The 21,274-nt window shown below is 44.9% G+C and overlaps 2 protein-coding genes across 5 annotated transcripts in view; one reads left to right on the top strand and one right to left on the bottom strand.

Moving 5' to 3' along the window:
* Positions 1-3,685, top strand: part of SKAP1 (src kinase associated phosphoprotein 1) — a 302,678-nt gene extending 298,993 nt beyond the window's left edge. For both annotated transcript variants that reach the window (XM_058284059.2, XM_058284060.2), the window contains 2 exons: positions 1,671-1,779; positions 3,551-3,685. In XM_058284059.2, the coding sequence (XP_058140042.1) occupies positions 1,671-1,772 (102 nt within the window). In that variant the 3' untranslated portion in view covers positions 1,773-1,779; positions 3,551-3,685. The remainder of the gene's footprint in view (positions 1-1,670; positions 1,780-3,550) is intronic.
* Positions 3,686-12,467: 8,782 nt separating this feature from the next.
* SNX11 (sorting nexin 11) lies at positions 12,468-21,254 on the bottom strand. 3 transcript variants are annotated; one of them, XM_071210621.1, is made up of 8 exons: positions 21,155-21,209; positions 18,914-18,973; positions 17,918-17,972; positions 17,380-17,466; positions 16,976-17,076; positions 15,546-15,641; positions 15,119-15,331; positions 12,468-14,352 (listed from the first exon to the last, which is right to left on the bottom strand). In XM_071210621.1, the coding sequence occupies exons 3-8, from the start codon at positions 17,957-17,959 to the stop codon at positions 14,082-14,084; spliced, it is 810 nt and encodes a 269-aa protein (XP_071066722.1). In that variant the 5' UTR covers positions 17,960-17,972; positions 18,914-18,973; positions 21,155-21,209; the 3' UTR covers positions 12,468-14,081. The 3 variants fall into 3 exon arrangements, with proteins under 3 accessions (XP_071066722.1, XP_004451357.2, XP_012377949.1); XM_004451300.5 differs by lacking the exon at positions 18,914-18,973 and having other exon boundaries at positions 21,155-21,254; XM_012522495.4 differs by lacking the exon at positions 18,914-18,973 and having other exon boundaries at positions 17,892-17,972; positions 21,155-21,231.
* Between the last annotated feature and the right edge of the window lie 20 nt (positions 21,255-21,274).

A 21,274-nucleotide genomic window follows, 5' to 3' on the forward strand; every position in this document is an offset into this window, starting at 1 on the left:
TGTCAGTACTGGGAAGTTCCTGCTTTGGTGGCAGAAGATCGACAAATTTGATGGCTTCTCTTTTCTCCTTCAAGGTGGAGAAGAGTTCATCTGCTAAGGGAAGGAGAGGCAGAGTTGGAGGAGGGGAGGTAACATTACCTAAAGAGAAAAATTCACTAGTTAATGCTAGAGACTTTAATTTTAGGCATCACCAACCTGGTTTTCTTGTTTTTTTTTCCTAGTAGAACTCAGCAACCAGGTGTGCAGAAAGCAGACAGCTCCATGCTATCCCAAATCCAGTCAAACTGGGATATATGACCTTTCTCATTCTTAAAACTTCATTCTAAATTTTACTTGTCTCAAAAGAAAACATTTTTTCGTGCTTTCAGGAATAGTCTTACAGTGTTCAACACCTGTTGTGCTTTTTGAGAAGCTCTTCTGCATTCAAGGAGCTCCATCTTCAAACCTGTAGGATTGCCCCCCCTTTTTTTTTAAAGGTTTTATTTTTATTTCTCTCCCTCCCCCCCACCCCCCTAGTTGTCTGCTCTCTGTGTCCATTCGCTGTGTGTTCTTCTGTGACCGCTTCTATCCTTATCAGCGGCACCGGGAATCTGTGTTTCTTTTTGTTGTGTCTTCTTGTTGTGTCAGCTCTCCGCGTTCTTTCGCACTGGGCGGCTCTCCTTATGGGGTGCTCTCCTTGTGCATGGGGCTCCCCTACGCGGGGAACTCCCCTGCGTGGCAGGGCTCTCCTTGCGCGCGTCAGCACTGCGCATGGGCCAGCTCCACATGGGTCAAGAAGGCCCGGGGGTTGAACCGTGGACCTCCCATGTGGTAGGCGGACGCCCTATCCATTGGGCCAAGTATGCTTCCCTGCCCCTACTTTAAAATGCGCTTAGCCTGTTTCTGGTTTGTCCCTCTCTTGTGCAATCATATCTTGCCCTATATTATTATTGTTGCCCTATATTACTATTATATCACTATTATCTGCCAACCTACCACCTCTTTTCCAGGAGTGGAATATAATGTTTAAATCTCCTACTAGGTATCATGCACTTTTGTTTTCACAACAGAGGGACGGTATGCTTTTAAACCTATTCCTACAGAAGAGGAAGTTAAAGCTAGGAGAATTTAAGGTCACACAGCTATTAAATGGCCAAGTAGGGATTAGATCCCAGCCTGTCTGACTCCAAAGCCCATTACTATATGCTCTAAGCTCCCCAGGAACAAGCAGTGTTCTGATTCATCATTATAGATCTCATGGGAACTCAAACAGCACTTTGCACATAGAAGATGTTTAGTAAATATTATTGATTTGAACTTTGACCTGATCCCTCTGGGTATCTTTAATGTTCTGACATTTTAGGGTGTGCCCAACTTTCTCTGAAAAAGTCATACCACTCTGCTTGGTTAAAAAAAAAAAGTGCTCTTTAAGTTCAGCAATGGCATCAACCATCTACTCTGTATGTGCTAAGTTTACAAGGTAGACAGGAAGATGGCAAAATGAAAGCAAAGTTTGCTTTCCTCCTCTAGGAGACTTTTTTAATTTAACAATCCCATCAGGAGTGCCAAGGATTCATACCAACAGTACCAACAAAGAGCCCATACAACAGAATCTCCCATGCAGTCACTGTGAAGGATTAACAGAAACATTATGAAATGTCAATTGAAACCATCCTCTTTTCATGTTTCAGGAGTATAACATGTATGGCTGGTGGGTAGGAGAACTGAACAGCCTTGTTGGGATTGTCCCAAAGGAATATCTCACCACTGCCTTTGAAATGGAAGAAAGATGAAGCCCAGGTATCAGAATCATTGTCAATGAACTGCCTGTTGGAATTTGTCAGCCATGTCTTCATGTCTCTGGGAAAGATGAGCATTGCCATTTAGTAGCTTTTTTCACTTCCAAAGGTGATGCTGATGATTTACCACTGAAAGAAGATGAGTCTGAAAATGTTTTTCTTAAATTAGGATACTGTATCAGGATTAGGTTCAACTGCAAGTGCCAGAAAACCCAAAATTGCTTATTTAGGTAACTTAATTAACATAGAAATTTATTTTTCTCTTTTTTAAAAGCTAGAGGTAAGTGATCCAAGACATATAGGTCCCATGTACCTTCTATGTTTTTGCTCCACTGTGTGTGGCCAACATTCCCAATGTCACTTCATGGCCCAAATGGATACTCCAGTTCCAGCTATCACATCTATGTGCTACTCAGCAGGAAAGATCAAATTACGGACACTTCATAAACATTGCATACACCACTTCCACTTATATTCCATTGGCTAGAACTTAGATACACGGAAACACCAAGCTTCAAAGAAGGCTTACTCTAGGAAGCCATAGATCAGCTTAAAAATGGGGGACTTATTATTATATAAAAAATAAGAATGGCTATTGTGAGACAACTAGAAATCTTTCCCTAAAGATGGATCTGGGTCTCTTTCTATCCAGCTCTCAATCCCAGGGCACCATTTCCCCAAATGCCACATATTGCAATATGACTAGACAAGATTGAGAATCCAGAAGCAGATTCCTATGGAACAGAATCAAATTAAGCTTTAAGTAATAAAGAATATGGCTCAAGCTATATAAGCAAGAACCGTGCCATGTTTTAAAACAGTGTGGGAAGAGTGTTTGGTTTGGGAGGAGTCACTCTGGCACAGAATGGGCTTGGTTTAGAATCAGGATGATAGTGGAGGGCACCCAAGGTAGTGTGATGTCACTAGCTCCATCTTCCAACCTGAAATGGGAGTAGCCTTTTTTGCTAGAGGTGAAGGATGATATCAGCATGACAGTGACACAAGCTGTCCTTGGAATATTCCAGACTATGACCCACTCTAATGCAGCAACTAGGTGAATTCACTTAGTAAAATACATAAGGAAAGATCTCACTCTCAATGCCCTTGCACAGCCATAAAGCACCAGCTCAAGCCTGTCATTCAAGGTTTGACTTGATGTGCCTTCTCCCAATGAGGATTGTATTTCTTGGACCTGAAGGCAGAAGGGTTGGAATTTTTAGGTCAAATCTAAACAAATTCACTCTACTTCACTTTGATATTTATTTAAAGTTATTTATCCATTCTCTTTTGACCCTCAATTCGACATCCAAGAATTTATCCTACAACTATACTTGCACACATGCAAAGTGATACACACAGGTTATTCATTTGTAATGCCAAACAACTGGAATGACCTAAATGTTCAATAGAAACCTAGTCAAATAACTACACACTCATAGAATTGAATATTATGTAGTAGTAAAAAAGAAAGAGGAAAACTTCTGCAATGATATGTAACATTTTGAGGTATGATACAAGTTAAAAAAAAAAAAAAGCAGTGAAGAAGGGTGGCCCTAATTTGTATAAAAGGGGGTAGAAACTAAATGGCCCTGTTTGCTTTTATATGTGTAATATAACTCAGAAGGAGGGAGAGGAATGATAGCATTGATTGCCTCCAGGTACAGAGAAACTGCATGACTGATAGGGGAGGAGGGACATTTTTCACTCTATGCTCCTAGTAGCTTCTATATTTTGAACCATAAAAGCAAATTTGTCTATTTTCCCTCCTTTAGGGCACATATCCTTCTCTCTGTCCTGCCTTTATGAAGACGCTGATCATCAAGAGCCCCTGCCACCCACTCCTACCACCCCACCAACACCATGGCCTCCTCTCTTTACTGAAGAGCCCCACGTCTCTGACACTTTGTAGTGCCTGTAAACCATCAATAAGACAAGCGGGAACTGTAAAGTCATCAAACCGTTTACCAAGCCATCCTTGTCACAGCTCCTCCTCATCTCTAAATGTGTCCACACATCTACTTCTGCCTTTCCCCCAGGAGCATCATAGAAAAAGTGTGTGTGTGTGTGTTTGTGTGTGAGAGAGAGGAGGAAACTCTTGTAGAAGGAAGGTTCTGGTTGTTTGGCTGGCTTTAAAAGCATGAATAAATTTCAGGTTTGGTTCCTTTCCGTGTCTGATGGTGTTGAGTTTCTTTTTGTATAGGTACCAAAATGCCAGCTCTGGTCATTCTCACCACTTCCAAAGTGAGAAAGGAAGGCAAGGGAGAAAACAAAAGTGCAAACAGAGAAGGGAACATGCAATTGTCTTTCAGGGGCAGAATTATCTCGAGTCCAGGCTTGCCTTGTTCCTGGTTAGCTTCTCATTCTGTCTCTTGTTGGCTCTGTGTTTATTTTTTCTTATGTGCTGAGTCTCTCTGAAACAAGACAGGGCCAGAAGCAGGTCTTGGAGTCAGCACATTGGAGAGCTCCTTTTTGAACCTCAGTTAACAGCCCCAACTAGGTCCTGCACCACAACTATGTCCCAAGAGGGGACTGAGGAAGTGCTTTGAGCACAGACTTTGCTTCTCTTTCCTGTACCCCACAATCACTGAAGAAGCGGCATAGCACAGTGGTTAAGCACATAAACTGGAAGCAGCCTGGGAATCAATCCCACTGCCTCCCTTTACTAGCTGTGTTCCCTGGAGCAAGTAACTTGGACTTTTTTATACCTCCATTTCCTCACCTTAGAAGGGTATATACTCTATCTCATTGGATCATTGTGAAAATTAAAAGATTGGAACATGTAACATGCTTGGAACAATATCTGGCACATAGTAACTGCTCCATAAGAGTTGGCTATTATGACTACCTGACTCTACACAAGACATTTTAAAAGATGGACAACTCAGTAGTTACAGAAATGTTATCTCTGAAACTGCCTCTGCAGAGTATCCTTTGTTGAAAGGACTGAAAATAGCCTTTCTCACCTCTATGATGACAATATTATAGCTCTGGAGTAAGAACCCTATCTTATATCACCTAAAGAGAAATCAGGGAGCAAATGGGGATGTCATCTGCAGATTCCAAGTTTCTCAGAAGATCCCCTACACCAGCCATTCATTTCCCAAGCTTCTGTCCTAGGACCAAAAACCAGAAGCTTTTATGTATAAGTGGTGAAGAAAGAGGTAAGAAAAGGGGACCACACAAGTCTGGGAGGAAAAAGCATCTCCTCCATTTTACAGGGTGTTGAAGGACAGGAACCACTAGGTGGCAGCATATGAGCAGATGAATCAAAGAGAACCAATTGCCTTCTGTTTTAGGAACCAATGCACCAATCCAAACCTACAGGTAAGGACAATGGACACTGTTCTAAATTATTGTACAGAAGAGAGCAAGCATGAGCCCCTTCATGCCCCATCCCTTCCAGGTGGCTAAGAGGACAGAATACCTTTGTGCCCCTGCTCTGTGGCTTACAGGCTCACCAAGAAAAGGGAGACCAGGAGAAAAGCAGGAATCTGGGATGGGATGGGAGCAAGATTGCATTAACTTCTCCACTTCCTGCATGGTTCATTGCTCTCTAAATAGCATGGCCATTGGCTTCCAGCATTTAAAACGGGCTCTCTGCCCCCACCCTTAGTGCAATAGTCCCTTCTGTACATATAGGCCAAAGGAAACCACCATTTGTCAAACTCCAGTCTTTCCTCACCTCTGTACCACAACATAGGGACCATGCTCAGGCCCTTCTAGCTTACAGCTTCTAGCTGTAAAATTTGGTGGAAAAAGAAATCAAATTGGCCCTAAAAAATAGAAGCAAATGAAGTGATTAGGAATCTGATCTGAAACTAGCTATTTCTGATGTTGTTACATCCAGGAAGAGATAGGACAAGTTAAATGGGCTAATGAAACTATCTGCAATCAAACGGCATTCTTTATCAAGGCAAAGTTCGAAAGGAGACCGTTTGGAAGTAGCAGATTCCTCATTTTGTCTGAAGCCAAACCTCATCCAGCAAAACTGCTCCCCACTCAATTTGACAGGCACCGTTTTAGCCATCAACCCCAGATTGCAACTGGCTAATCAGATTACCACTTCGCTGTTTGACTCCACTAACCAAATCCCCACCTCACTGCCTGTGACTAACTGGATAACTGGGGCATTATACCACTTAACTAACCACATTATACACAGGATGGTTTTTTAATCGCCATTAATAGCTCTGGCATGTGAAAAAGGAGAGGGGCCAGGGTGGGAAACTATTCTGTTTCCTCCTTGATTTGGCCTAAAGGAGAGAAAATGAGAAAGCTAGATCCTAGATTTAAGAAGCAAATGAATACCTACCTTTTGCATAACGAATCATATAGAACTAAGTGACACACAATGGATGATCTGACCTGGTGTTGCCAGTTTGACCTGCATTGTCCAAGCTGACATCCAAGAATACCAAATGCTCTGAAAGGAATCTCTCATCTATATTAATTAAAAGTAATTTTTTCTAGTGTTTTTTCTCTTTTCTTACATAGAACATAGACATTGTTTTGTCTTCAAAATTAAATCTTCTCATACAATGGCCTATTTTACCTCTTAGAAATCTGCATTTAACTCAAAACCAACTATGTCTTTCCCTCTGGTGAATAATAATAGGACAGAGAAGAGAATTCCTGTTGATTCTCACTCCCTAAATCCAGACAGTATGATTCCATTTTAAGCCAAAGCAGTGACAAAAGATGGGACTGACCAGATGCCCTCCCTCCTGTTTGGTGTTTTGTTTTGTTTTTGAGACAGATACTTTATCTAAATATATAAGGAATAGCCTAGACTTCTCATTCTCATTAACTTTTTTTCAACACCTTAGTTTGCTCAGTTGCACCACCTTGTTTACAATCAGTTAGTTTTTGCAAATGGCAAAACTGAGGAGCTGAAAGGCTGTAACTTGGCCAAAATTACACAAAATCTGCTGCGGAAGAAGAAATGAAATGAAAGACCTTTGCTTATTCAATCACTCAAGCTCTATGCAGTTAGACACCTCCAGTGAGACATTTTCAAAATCCAAATTTCATGCTAGTCTCTGGCATCACAACAAAGCAATGGAGAAAATGCAAAGAGCAAGGCAACTGCATGGTAGGGGTAAGGGGGGCAGTTCTTGCTTTTAAAAACCAGACTAAAGTCTGAGAAAGACAAAGATGAAGAAAAGCAAAGAATTAAAGACAACAACTAAAGTATGTTCTTGCAAAACTCTCAGATGCCAGGGACAGAGGTGCTTTAATCCTTGGCCAAAAAGCCGTCCCTACCCCTCTCCCCAACAAGAGTGGCTCTGGAGGGATAGATCTTGAGTGGCGCTGACTTGTTAATTCCCAGAGCATCAACAAAATCTGTGGAGCTGACTTTAGAAAAAGCAACCCTCCATACAGAGGATTATCCCTGCTACACAGCCCAGTGACTCAAGCTAATTTTCTAGTTTGTGCATTACCATGGGCCCTTGCTCCTCCCCCTTCCTTCTTGCCCAGCTATTTCATTTCCCATTAGTATTTAAAGAGATTGGGTAGGAAGTTTGATATTTACAACTAGAAAGAGATTTTTCTTTTTCAGGAGATTCCAATTATTCTATTTCTCTATGAAAAACTGTTCAGAAAACTTGCTGAGTTTTTTCCCTTAGAATGAATTGATATTCATTCTTCTGCACTCTTGGGAATTCAATTAATGATACATTTTAAGTTATAGCCCATTTTATACAAAAAATCCTATAAATATAATGGCCAAGAAAAGCTCTATTATAGGAAACTGTGACACAATTAGTAGGATGACCATATAATTTATTCCCAGACTGAGACACTTGAGAGTGAAAGGTGATGCCAAGATCACAGGTGTAAACCGGGATGTGTGGTCATTCTAAATGTAAAGCCAAGCGAGCTGCCCGGTGGGCGGTAGATGGGGAGATCACCTGGCTGCTCTGGTGTGAGGTTTGGCACCATTCTTTTTAATGAAGTCCTCTCCCCTGCAGGCCAGGTTCCGAGGCAAACCCTGCCAACTGGACTTCCTTCGCCTGGTGCCCAGGTCATTCTGAGAGGCCCAGTAGCTCTGGCATCAAGCCACTTGTGGGGCTGGCTGGCTGTCAGCAGCTCAGTTCCCTCCTGGCGCCCCATCATAGCCTGCCACCCCTCTACCTGGCAGAGCGCCACCAAAGGAAGCATCTTTGTGTCACTGGGAAATAGTAAGCCACTTCCTTGCCTCCTGTGACGGAAGTGAGTTCCAAGAGGTTTCTAGTGCTGGTCCTCAAGGAAAGCATCTGGTCTGACTGCACACACTCTAGACCTGATGGTGAGCATCTGGTCACCTTTTATGCTCCACGTGCAATCCCAGAACAGAAAACAAGCTATGAACATTTCCCTTTTACCCACGGTCAGACACTGGGTCATCACGGTGGCACATTCACACCTCCTGTATTTACTGGATGCCTCCCATGGGTACACACCATGCTAGCTGGACACTAACATATTCTACCTCTGGGGAAGCACCTGGAATTAGATTCTAGATAATTTCTTCAACATTGCCAATGCAGAACAGTACAAGAGGCAGAGCTTTGAACTTATTACTTCATTTGGTTAGTGCAGGGTTTCTCAACTCAGCACTAGTGACATTTCAGGCCACACAGTTCTTTGTTGGGGGGTGGGAGCATTACGGGAGGTTTAGCAGCATCCAATGTCTCTACCTGCTAAATTCCAGCAGCAATCCTCCACCACCCAAATCATGACAACCAAAAATCTCTCCAGTTAGGTGCAGGGGGTGGGAGTGGGGAATTCCCCCCTCCCCCATTGAAAACCATTGTCTTAAGGCATTTGGGGCATGCTTAGGACCAAACACAGAAAGTGCCCTGCCTTCTAGAAGTTTGTACCTTAACCACTGGATCAAAGTGGTGGGGAGAAGCTTAAGGCTGGGTTAGGAAGATATAACACCACGAGTCCCTGAGGGTTTGAGAACCAGCAAGCCAGCCCCTACACTCCACAAGCATCTGCGATATCTGATCGCCTGTGCTGCTGCAGAGATCAGCCATGGACTACGAAAACGAGTGCTTGAGTAAGAGTACTCACTGCCTTTAAGTGCTGCAGCACAATAAGCGTCACATGTCTGGAACTATGTGGTTGCTATCCCTTTTTTTGTGGCAGAAATATAAAAAGGGAAGCACTGAAATACTTGATTAGGACTGAGTGAAATGCTGTCTTCTACCTCAGAACAAAAAACATCAAATCACAATCACAGAAGACACTGCAGCTGAAGGGCCTCTCTGTTTCCCCAGCTTTATCCCAGGTGGGGTGGTGCAGTGCGCTGCCCATCGAGGGTACTGACTGTAGTCCCAGGCAGACGTGGGCAGACTCGGCACAGATTTGCCATCTTGCTGCGTTGATTTTCCCGGTCCTTCATGTTAGTTTAGAGGGAAGGTTTTCTCACTCAAAATGACTCCCAGGAGCTATGTTGAGCTCCAAAAGATAAATATAACAAAACCAAAATCATCAACCGAAACACACTGCCTTCTCAGGAGGCCAAGACAGGACGAGGGGCTGGTGCCTTGGTTGTCTTTCCCTGCCCAGGCCAGGCAGGAGGGCTTCGCCGGCGCCGGCCGGAGCCCTGCCGATGCTGCCTCCCAGGGGCCCTGCATCGGAGGCACCTGGAAGGGTTATTAGCAGGATTGGAACTCATCCCTCTGCTGGGACCAGATCATAATTACAGTAATTTTCTAAGAGGAGCTCGGCAGTAGGACTGTTTAATCAGCATCTGACTCCCTTGTGCTCCCAGTCCTCATCACTCAAGGAGAGGAGTGGGATGGCTCTTAAAGAGACAGTGCCCGCCTCTCAGCGTTTTGAACAGATGTGCCCTAATTGGGAGTATATATCTAAGTCTCGTAGCTTCTAGCAGGCAGATTGCATTGCCTCCAACGAACTGCCCCGGGTGTTCGCCATTCTGGACTTTCTGCCAGAGGGATTCGGGGCAGGCTGCTGGTGGGCCTGGCTTCCCGCACACACTCGGCCACCAGGAAGGAACGCGCAGGGCAAGAGCATTCAGGCTGGGCCCCTCAACCCGACTGTGAAACAGTGCTTGGCTGAAGGTCTGGAAGAGCAGACAGGATAGCCACGGATAAACTGACTCGGGTTATATTTATATGGGATATGTATCACAATCCAAAAAGTACAGAGGTATCTCTTCTATTCCACCCCTTTCCAGGAAAAGACCTTCAGGACTTTCAGGGAGTCTCTTAATTTTCCCACTCTGGTTTTACCATCTCTCCATATTTATTATTCATGCCCCTTTTCACTGCTGTGTAAGTATCCCTTGTTTTTCTCCCCCATTGCTCATCAAAGCAGACCAGATTTCCCCTGAATGGAAGGGAAGTAAAATGATTCGCTCTGCTCATGGAGTCAGGAACACTCAGTCTCCTGAAAATCATGGCTCTTATTACCTCTGTGAGCCTAAATTGCTCATAGTTATCATATCTTGAGATTAGAGGTCTTCAGCTTTCCAGCTCCGAATCCAGTCACAGCTAAGGTAGGACTATTTTTTCCCTAGAAGTTATTTCTCTACTAAAATGCCAGAACTGGCCCCTACAGCCCTGTTGGTAAGTTAAATGAACACTTGGTCTTCGCAGCAGTTCCCCAGACATTGAGAATGGGGGCAGGTGGCAGATGAGACCTAAGAGGTAGGGGGCTTCCAAAGTGGGTGGAGGAAACCCTCAAGAAAGATGCAGTGGTGAGAAAAGGAAGGTTACCCTGAGCTAGGCTATGGACAGAGAGCTGCCAAGGAGGGGGCGGCTTAGGATCAGTGCCCAGTGCTTGACTGAGGAAGTAGCTGCCTTGTGCTGCACTGGTTATCCGCTTGGCTTTGTTTGCATCTCAGCTGGATGCTCACACATCAACCCACAGATGACACTCCAGCACCTGATTTAAAGCTCCTGCAGCCTCTGTAAGGCAGGGTGGGAGCTGGTCTGTTTCTATTTTACCACCAACCCCATCTCGCATCCTCCCTACCAGCAGATTAAAAATCTTTGGGGCACACATGTAGCTCAAGCAGTTGAGTGCCTGCCTCCCACATGGGAGGTCCCAGGTTCAGTTCCCTGTGCCTCCTGAAAAAAAAACAAAATACAAAAACAAATATCAAGCAAAACAAATGAAAAAACCAACTCAACGACGCCAAGGTGGCTCAGTGGCTGAGCGCTGGCTTCTAACATACGAGGTCCTAGGTTCAATCCCCAGCACCTGGTACATATAAAGAAACTCACATCCCAAAATGGAGCTAACTTAATGCCCAGTCAGATCGTTAAAGTCACAGCCACACACAAAGCTACTGGAGAGGGTACAGGATACTAGGACTTGCTGCCGTGGATCTAAGGCCTTAGCAGCCAAAAAAAAAAAAAGAATACTATGGATGAGCTCTGAAAACAACTCTGAAAAGCTTTACAGGAATATTTTCTGTAGTGTTGAGTTTAGTTATTTTTGTGTTGTGTGTTTTGTTTTTACAAAACACTTGTCTTACAGAGCTTGGAAAGAGTCTCTCACATGAATATATTCTACAACTGCCTAAAAACATTTTTCAAAACCAAGCTCTGCTCAGTTTCCTCAGCTAGTAAATGAGCCTAACACCAGCCTTGCCTACCTCACTGGCTAAGAAAATAGAGAAAGAAGAGAAGATTACACTGCACGCAGAGATCAATAAAATAATGTATATGAAACTTGTTTTTATAAATGAAAACCCAACTACCCCTCACACGCACACATTTCCTCCCACCAAACAAAAAACTTCTGAGCTTAGGATGACTTATCCTAGGCAATAGGATGACTAGTACTGGGCCGTGGGAGCAGCTGTCAGAAGAAAAGTGACTATCAGGTACAGAACCTGCCTCAAATGAAATTTAAAATAAACACTTTCACTCTACTAGCAACTCAGTAGGCCACTCGGTGCCACTACCCACCTTCCAGACAGAGGTTATCAGCACAGAGGCTGGACCTGAGCAGAGGGACAGAGCGAACGTGAGGACAAACAACACTGCCTGGGTGGACAGGAAAATGTATCTTTGCTGATTTTCTGGTAACCCCAGGTCTGTATTAGAAAAACACTTCGGTGACAGCCCCTTCCATGGCCTACACTCAGTTCAACTCAAGACGAGGCAGGATGATGCCAGGCCCTAGATTAACCAAGGTGCTGTTGCATGCATTGCTGTTAATGGATCATTAAAAAAGCCGGGAGTCAGAAAAATTACATCCATGTCTTTGAATGGCTCCTGCTGTCCCAGCAGCCTACCCTGCTGGCAGAACTCACTGCTGAGCACCAACTCCAGGAAGAAAAGGGGAGAACAGAAGAAGGCCAAACCAGCTTGCTGTTTTTTGGCTGAGTAGGGAATTGATGCAGACCACCTCCGGCTCCTATCTGGAAGTTTCGAGATCAGAGAGCTTCAGGCACAGCTGGGTTCACAGCTGCACCATTTGGAGCACTGGACTCATTAATATTCATGAACCATCCCCACCAATCGGCAGAGCGGATGCCATTAGCTTAGCATCTGTCGGGTTTTTGTGAGGGTTGTGTATGGCGTTTTTTTCCTCTTTTAAATGAACTTCTTTTGACATTTTGCATTTGCCTCTGTAGGTTTTCTATCTTGCCTTGCTCTGCTGCATCATATAAAGGAGAGACACAGGGGAGGCGGGCAGGAAAGAAGGATGAGTACCAGCCAGGGCTTTGCATCTGCCTGTTGACAAACTTTATTTCTCTTTCAGCACCTGGCACCTCAGACAGGCTGTGAGAATGGAAGCAGCATCAGGTAAATTATACCTAACAAGGTTCATGCCCAAAACTGCAAGAAGAGCTGGTTCCTGGCTCTTTGGAAGACAGTCCTTCCTCCAGTGGTGAACTTGAGCTGCACATACAATGCGGGAGAGCTGCAGTGCACAGTTCTGAACCATTATTTCCACACTGATAAATTCATGATTTATGAAAGTAACTACTGCCAGCCCTTGCTCCCTCCTTCTCTGCTACAGCTTGTTAGACACAAATTGCAACAACAGTCTTAAATACTTGAATTTTATTTCAGGCCAAAGCCCCTCAACTCTAACTAAATGCCATGACAGACCCACACTCTAGACTGGTAGTTAAAGAGCCCACAGACAGGGTGAGCTGGCCAGAGGGGGAAGGGAGGAGTGTGCGTATGGGGGACACACACTCACAAACCGGAGTGCAGAGTGGTGTGGAACGCCAGTGGCACTCATCCCCTCCCAGCCCTGGCTCTCGGTGGAGAGGAATTATGGCAGCAGGAAGGCAGAACACCTCATTGTCTGAAGGCAGGCGTGTTGCTCCTCATCTCCATCCCCACAGCCCTCTCATACAAGCAGAAACAAAGCCCTTGCACCCCACTGTACTGAACATGTGGCCTCCCTGCAACCCGCAGAGGGACACCACGGCAGCAAAAACCATGAGGGCCGGGAGCCATCACTAAGGGAGAAGAAGATTCAAAAAAGAAAGGCGCTCACTCTAATCCTGTAGAAAAGAGAGTCGGTCTCTACTTTATAACCAGAAGCAATAGTCACAGGCCAGGATAGCCTTTTCTAAAGCAACCAAACTACCTGGTCCAGTGGAGCTGCTGCCTTTGCCTCTGGCTGTGACCCACCACTTCTCCTTTACGATTGCCCATGAGCTGCTCCATGGGTCGCAAGCCTGAGCCAGACTGAGGCCCTGGGATGTACTGGAAACCCCAGCTCCAGGAGTTACAGCAGCAGCTCCGTTCAGTGTTAGTGGAGGAAAAGCAAGGGGATGGGAGAGTAAATATTCACCACCTTGTCCACACAAGGAGTAGGCAAGAGGCCAACCTCCCAGAAACAAAGTGTCCCAGGGGGTGCAGCAAAAACAGAACCCAGCCAAGATGGGTATAAAACTACGTAAGTGTCCCTGTGGGGACAATATTCAATATGGCAGCTTAGGATCTGCCACTTACAGGTACCCAAAACCAGTCTCCTGAGATGGTGCTCCTGGGCCTATAAACAAACATCTAAAGAAACTCAGCTTCCAGGAGAGTAAATATGAGGTTCTATTTAAAATCAACAGCTCCTGGGCCTTATTCTTAACTTACAAACATCTGTTCAGTGTTGATTCTGTGGAGGACTCATGAGGAGTTGTCATGAAAGACCCCTGTGCAACCAACCCAAACAGAGGTGACCTTAGGAGACTATGCCCAGCTTTCCCAGACCCCGACCCTGTGCCCCATCCCACCTGAGCAAGTCTCCTTCCTGCGTTCTTCTCTATCCACCTCAGGGTGGAACCTAGCGCTAAGACAGTGCTCACTTTTCCGGGACTGTTTCTCAGTAACCAGGCTCCAAAGGCACAGCATGAGACAAAGGGGCTGAGTGCTCCCCTCCTGTGGCCCTCCTCACAGGCTGAAGAGCAGAGCTTTCCTCATCAGGTCTTGCAAACTCACAGCACGACAGCGAGGAAAGGGGTGGGAGGGTGGGACTTTCCAAGGAAGGAGCCTCAGAGTCAACACCAGGAGCCCACACTGCTAAATGGTCCTCTTCTTCACCAGGAGGTGGTGAGGGAGAGTTCCTCCTTCCAGATCTTGGAAGAAAGCAACAACTGGAAAAGAGCAGGAAATGGAAAAGAAGGGCATGAATGAAACAAAAATGGATAAACGAAAGGTGGTATATTCCTACATTGGCTACTGTTCAGTCCTAAAAAGGAATGAAGTTCCAATACACATTCAACATGGAGGAACTTTGAAAACAGTACGCTGAGTGAAAGCAGTCAGCCATGAAAGATCACATATCATATGACTCCATTTAGATGAAATGCCCAGAGTAGGCAGATCCACAGAGACAGAAAGTAGTGGTTTCCAGGGGCCAGGGCACAGGGGTGGGAGGAAAGGAGAGTGACTGCTCACAGGCATTGGGACTTTTAGGAGTGATGAAATGTTCTAAAATTGTGGTGACTAATGGTTGCACAATTCTGCAATTATATGTTTTAAGAGTAAATTTTACAGTAAGCAAATTCTACCTCAATAGAACTGTTATTTTAAAAAGAAGGGAAAGGGAACAGAGGAGCTCAAGTGGTTGACTGCCTGTTTCCTTCCCATATATGAGGTCCCGGTTTGATCCCCGTTACCTCCTAAAAAAAAAAAAAAAAAGAGGACAAATAGGAAAGTCCTCCCCTCTGCCCCCAGCTCCCACTAGGAGTCCTTGCTACCCAATGGTGGGTTAACACATCCACATCCCACTCAGGATGAGAGAACCACACCCATATAGAGCAGGCCTGCGGGGGCATGACTCCCTATCAAATGGATGCCCCCTGGCCTGGATTCCTGTAATCCTAGCCCCTTCTTTCTCAAAAAGAAAGCTTCTGATACCTCTTCAGCTGGTCTCCTTTAGCCAGGTGAGAGGAGCCCTGCCTCTCTTCCTGGACCCAACCACAGTTTGACATAGCATAGCGAAGAATGGCATCTGAAACGGTCACGGGGCTTCGGCCCTGGACGCAGGCTTCTATCTCGGGCACAGACAGCTGGCTTTGCAGGAAGAGGTGCAACTGGCTGTCGGACAGGAGTACCACACTCTGCAAGACCCTGGGGCAAACACAGGTAACACAACACAGATCATTACCCTGAGGAGTTGCTCTTCACACTCATTTTCCAAAGAGCTTCTGGCTTGAGTGGCAAGAAAGATATCTACCACAAACATGCCTAAGTGTGATGGGCCCATTCTGCCTGGTCCTTTAGCATGTCCCCAACCCCCAGTCCCACCCCAGACAGCCGGTACCAGCCCATTACACCTACTTACTTTTCGAGGAAGTGCTGCAAACCCTGTCGTCGCTTCTCAATGAACTCATCGGAGCTACCAAAGAGGGTTGACTTCCCAGGAAGTTCAGGTACAGGCCTGTGGGGCCACATAATGTAACACCCAAGATAAGTTAATGTACAAGACAGCTATTCCAGTCCCTGATCAAGGAAATTCCCTGAAGAGAGGTCCAACTCAATGCAACTAACTTTTAACAAGGGGGGAAAAGCCTAATATTTATTGACTGCATACCAAGTACTGGGCACTGTTCTAAATGTTTTATAAACATTATTTCATTTAAAACTCTCAAAAACCTCATGAGAAAGATATTAGTGTCCCTACGTGAGTAATAACAAAATAGTATCAGAATATTTAGAAATTAAGTAAATTTCCCAGTGTTACACAGCTAGTAAGCTGCAGAGCTGTATTTGAACCAAGTCTGTGATCCAAAGCTCCTACTGCTACACCACAGTATTTACAAAACCCATTCTCCTACCATCAACTATTATTTTTAAAAGGAAGAAACCTGTACCTGGAGACATGGAGAATGCTGGGCCCTTCTATGTAAATTAAGACTATGAACTTCAATCCCAGTAGGTCACATGCTTGGAATTTTCTAAAGTAGATGAGTTGCAGCAACCATCCACAAATTCTTGAAGCTGCCCTTGCTTCTCTTAAGAGGTACAGCACAAATTCTTTTAACAACCACACATCAGTGTAGAGAAGGGACACTCTATCAGAGGAAGAGGAACTGAACCAGTTCACCTGGCTTATGAAGGCCTGACTCAAGACACAGGCCTCCTCAGTCCCACATGTTAACGAACTGGCTTGTCACTTAACAGGCCACCTGTCACCACTGAGCATCCAGAGACCATCCTGCGTTGGAATCACTGTTCTAATTTTCTCCACTTTTAGAACTTATGGGAGGGAGGTGAGGAATAAATGCTACTGCCTTTCCTAAGGCACTTGGTCTGGTATGCCTCTGGAGAAGGGGTTCTGCACTAAAAGAAAGACAGACGGATGGAGAGGCAAGAAGAGAGAGAAAGAAAAGGAGGGAGAAAAGAAATGAAAAGAAAAATCACAATTTTTACCTTTCAAAAGGACAGAAACACCACCTGTCAAATAAACCCAGGTACTTAAAAGTTTCTGATAACCAATAACAAGCACATTTAAAGTGCTAAGGTACATTTCTTTAGTCCTAGACTAATATGTATACAAAAAAATATATATCTTCAATGTTTCTATGGCTCTGTTAGGTCAAAATACTAGAAATGAGAATTCTGTTTTTACTTATTCCACTAACTTGAAAACATAATTTCAGAACACATTTCCTTAAGCACGCTGCAAGTTTTCTTCATTGTAAATTCCAGTTCCCAGGAAAGCACCTAACAAGCCAGTCTCAGACCCAAGAAGGAAGCAAGACGCAAACTCACACTAAACCAGCGTTTCTTTGTAGCTGCTTTCTCAACCACACAAACTCACGGTAACGGCGCCGCACACAGGACGTCTTGGCAGTAAAGGCCTTGCTGTTAGTCTACAAGAAGAAGTACAGGAAGAGGGTTCAGTGGAGGACTCAGCTTACATGAGCTCCCCACCATCAATCTCATTTAGGCCCAAGCCGCCAAGCCATGGACCTGTACCTCCCTGATCAAACAGGAGCACAGTGCCCTAAAGCAACTCTCAAGCATACTGCAAGTTCTCTTTCCCCTCCTCCCTCCTTACCTTCTAAGTGTTGGGTCTCAGGTCTGCCAGAAGCACCCACAAATGGGCCCTGCCTCAGCACCAGCCGTCAGCCCTTGAAGGCGTTGACCTCAATAAAGACGGTTGATGTACTTACATGAAGGAATATTTTATAATCCACATAAGAATTCCAGGTGCCCTCATTCTGCACACGGGGTTCCTGGACACGCACAGTGATCAGCTCCTGCAGTTAAGAAATACTCCCTCAGCTTCGGCTCAGCCATGTGCTAAGGCAGCTTTGACAACATAGGTTGCCAGATTTTCCCACTCAGATAGCACCAACTTTCATTCATTCATTCATTCATTCATTCATCCATTCATTTATTCAATTCAACTCAACAAATATTTATTAAGCACGCACACCATTCTAGGCATTGGGGATAGAGCATGAACAAGAGACAAAAATTCCCATGAAGCCCACATTCTAGTACATTGCAACCAATTGCAAACTTAGGCAAAATGGAACCTCATTTCCCAGCAATGCCTCTGCTTTCCTTCTACTGGCTTTATTCTAAACTCACTAAACAACTAAGGAAGAGCAATAATGAACAATGATTTACATCTCTGTGCCCTCCCTTCTCCCCAACCCCTTCTCCAGCTTTTACCCACCTGTTCCCTGGAGACCATGCTCTTACCTCCTGCTCTTGGTTCTCCGACATCCTACACCAAAAGCCCATTGGAAGAAAACATCTGATGAGGGACAGAGGATGTGGAGAACAATCGTGGTTAGTATGTATCTATTATTATCACTCTGTACCAGTGCAAAAATAGACCCCTAGGGAAACCCAGGTGATTTTTTTTGTTTGTGTCTAACACTTAAGAGGAAGGAAAAAAACCCCACCACATTAGATCAGTGCTAGGTTAAATGTCTTAAGGGATTTGCCTCCCTCCTCAGACCACTGCCAGGACCCTCAATTAGGCCACCTCTACCCAAAACATGTTGGGGTCTGTGCAGTGTTTGTCTCACATCCGGAACAGGCAGGTTTATCTGTAGAACCTTTCTGCCATGAGGGCTGCAGGCATAGCAATATCTTGTGTGCACTTGGAGCACAGGTTTGAAAACGAGCCTTACATCGCCCCCTCCTGGCTGTTTAGCAACAACCACGTTTCCACTATCACCAGTGCTCCTGAGGCTTTGTCTTGCTAACTGAGTCACCTCCCCACAGGTAAATGGCAGAGCCAGAGTATTCCAGGGAGCACAGAATGCCCAGTTGCGACCTTCCCTTATCTAATCCACTCTCGGTAACCTGAGCCAATAGCTCTAATCATTTCCTCTCTCAACACGCCATCCGGTTTTGTACCTCTGCCCAAGCACCCCACAGCTGCACAGGTTGACTCGATGCTTTCCGCTCCTTTGTAAAGATTCATTAAAGCCTAAGCCCTTGAATTTCCCCAATGTGGCAGTTTACATGTGCAGCGACATTGCCCACTCCAACAAGGGGACCATGAAGGCTGCAATGCAGGGTTACTCAAGTCCAAAGGGGCCCATGATGTCACCTTCTGTTAAAATACAGCACTAATCTTGTTACTCCTAGAACCACTCCAACAGCATCCACCCTGGCTGCCGCTTCCACCCCCTTCTCCTCTCTTAAGAGCGGAACAATAAGGTTTAATTTCCCTTTCCAATTTACCTTGAAATGAAAACTGACTTCAGCCAATATGTACTGCCAACAAATGATCTAGGCTGGCTCCTGGGAAAACAAGACAATCTCTAACCCACCCCCCCATTCCATGCCCATTCGCACACCCACTCATTTTTACAGTCCCACAATTAATTTTAAACACATTCTCTTATTAGTTCTGCCTTACCATTAGAAGAGTGTGTAATGAGTTTCCTTCTATTTTATGTTTTGCTAACACAAGGTTAACGTTTCAAGAGAAAGGAAACTCATTTACACCACGAAATTAGCAGAGCAAACAGCTTTTCTGATTCTTTCCAAAATTCTAGAAGGTCTCTCCACAGATAGACATCACACACAATGACATAGCTGTATGGTATATAACAAAATGGGACTACCTTGTTAAACAAACCCAAGGTTTTGTGATTTTAATACTATCTAAAACAGTATCCTCGCAGACAATCTAATTTTTCCTCTGATGCAGCTACTACCTCAAAGAGGTCCTGAACTGAAAGGTAGGAAATTCCAATTCTATCACAACCGATGTGTAACATCCCAGATGTAGGCAAATAGCTGTGACCAAAAAGGGCAAGTAGACTTTCTGTTAACAATTAACCTCCTCAGATTAAAATAATTCTTTTTTCTCTTCTCTTTCAGGAGAAAGACTCTGCCCCCAGGAGCAGAGTTAAATATTCTAAACTGCTTTTTTACAGAAATAACCAATAGGAAAGATGATGACAAGGCAAGCATCATCATCCACACACTCACAGAAGCACACACAGCTCCTATGCACTAACTCAACGCCAATCTCATTCTCTAGGGCCCTGCACCATACCACCTCCATGCTGAAGATTCCTCTCCTTTCCTTTGGGGCTATTTTTACCACTTAGAAACATACAGCTATAAATAGTGTTAAAAAAAAAAAAAAAAAAGCAACAACAAACAAACATCCCAGGACCTCCAAGATGCTATATACTTAAATCTAAATTTGGAGGGCAATAAGAAAGTTGCAAATGTAACTTTTTGTCAAAAACACTGGAACAAAACAAAAACCTAGATCCCAACTAATAATATCCAGCAATTACTCTTCTCCATCAGCTTCCTCCCCACAGATACAATTTCTCAGGAAAAAAATAGAACTCAGCCCTGCCATTGGAGGGAAAGCAGGAAGTTCTTAACATTTTCGCTCTATGATCTGGGAGAGGGATCTGTATGTCATCCATATAAGGACAGGGTCACTTAACTCACTCAGTACTGACTACATTTCCTGGGCCCTTTCAATCACATCTGAAACTTCATTTTACTTTCTCCACCTGTACAAACACCAGTAGCTCCAGCTCAAGAGTACTCAGTTGTTGGCTGTTTAGATTTATCATAAAGCCTTCCAATGTCATAACAATTCCAAGGCAGCAATTCACCACTTTAGCCCCACCATTTTCTCTCCCACCTAATCTACTTCATGAGACAGGTTAAAAACAAATCAAGTGATAAAAGTATATTGAAGCCCTGGACCTCCCATCCTTTCTTACTTATTCGTGAGACCTTAATTTAGTCAAATGAGATGGAAACTCAAAAAGCTCACGTTCCTAAATACCCACAGATGCTAGGGGAAGCTCCTCTGTCTGACCAAGCACCTTGTGATCTCACCCACGCGGTTCCATCCCTTTGTCCATATGTAAACTGGGGTGGAACCGATACCTACCCCTCCTTCCACCTGGAAAGTAAGTCACAAAGGCAATCACAGTCGACGCAGGAGTCTCGTTGGTTCGGTAAAATATTTGCCATTACTCCCTAGACCTAGGCATTAGGGTAAACGTCCCCAAACTCTTTTACTCCGGCCACTCCCCCTCCATTCTTAACCAACGAGGACCAAAAGGGCCACACATCCCTTCTCCTTTTCCTATTAAGTTTGGGAATGGGAAAGAAAGAGACCTTATACTTTAAAATAAACTGGATGGGAGCGGAGATGGCTCAAGCCATTGGATTCTCACGAGAGCAGACAGCTAGAGCAAACAACAAGGGTGGGGGAAAGAAATACATTTTTTTAAAAAATCTTTAAAAATAAACTGGAAAACCGGGTTTCTTTCCTTGGTTCCCCAGCAAGTCCCTTCCCCAGGATGCCCAGCAAGACCCCCAAACCCAAACGCCACAACCGATGTTTAAGACCGCGGCTCTCCACCGGCAGCCCCTCCTGAGCCCCCTCATCAGAAAGCAGCTCCCTCTAACCCGGCGGCCCGGCCTGCGCCTCCTCACCTGACAGCAACAACCACTCCCTAGAGCGACACCAGCACCCTACCACAGAGCTAGGGATGCGGCTTCTCCTTCCGGGTGAGTCGCCGGTGCCCCGGTGCACGACGGGAGACAGTTCCCGAC

This window comes from Dasypus novemcinctus, chromosome 21, assembly GCF_030445035.2.
Source record: "Dasypus novemcinctus isolate mDasNov1 chromosome 21, mDasNov1.1.hap2, whole genome shotgun sequence".
NCBI lineage: Eukaryota > Metazoa > Chordata > Mammalia > Cingulata > Dasypodidae > Dasypus > Dasypus novemcinctus.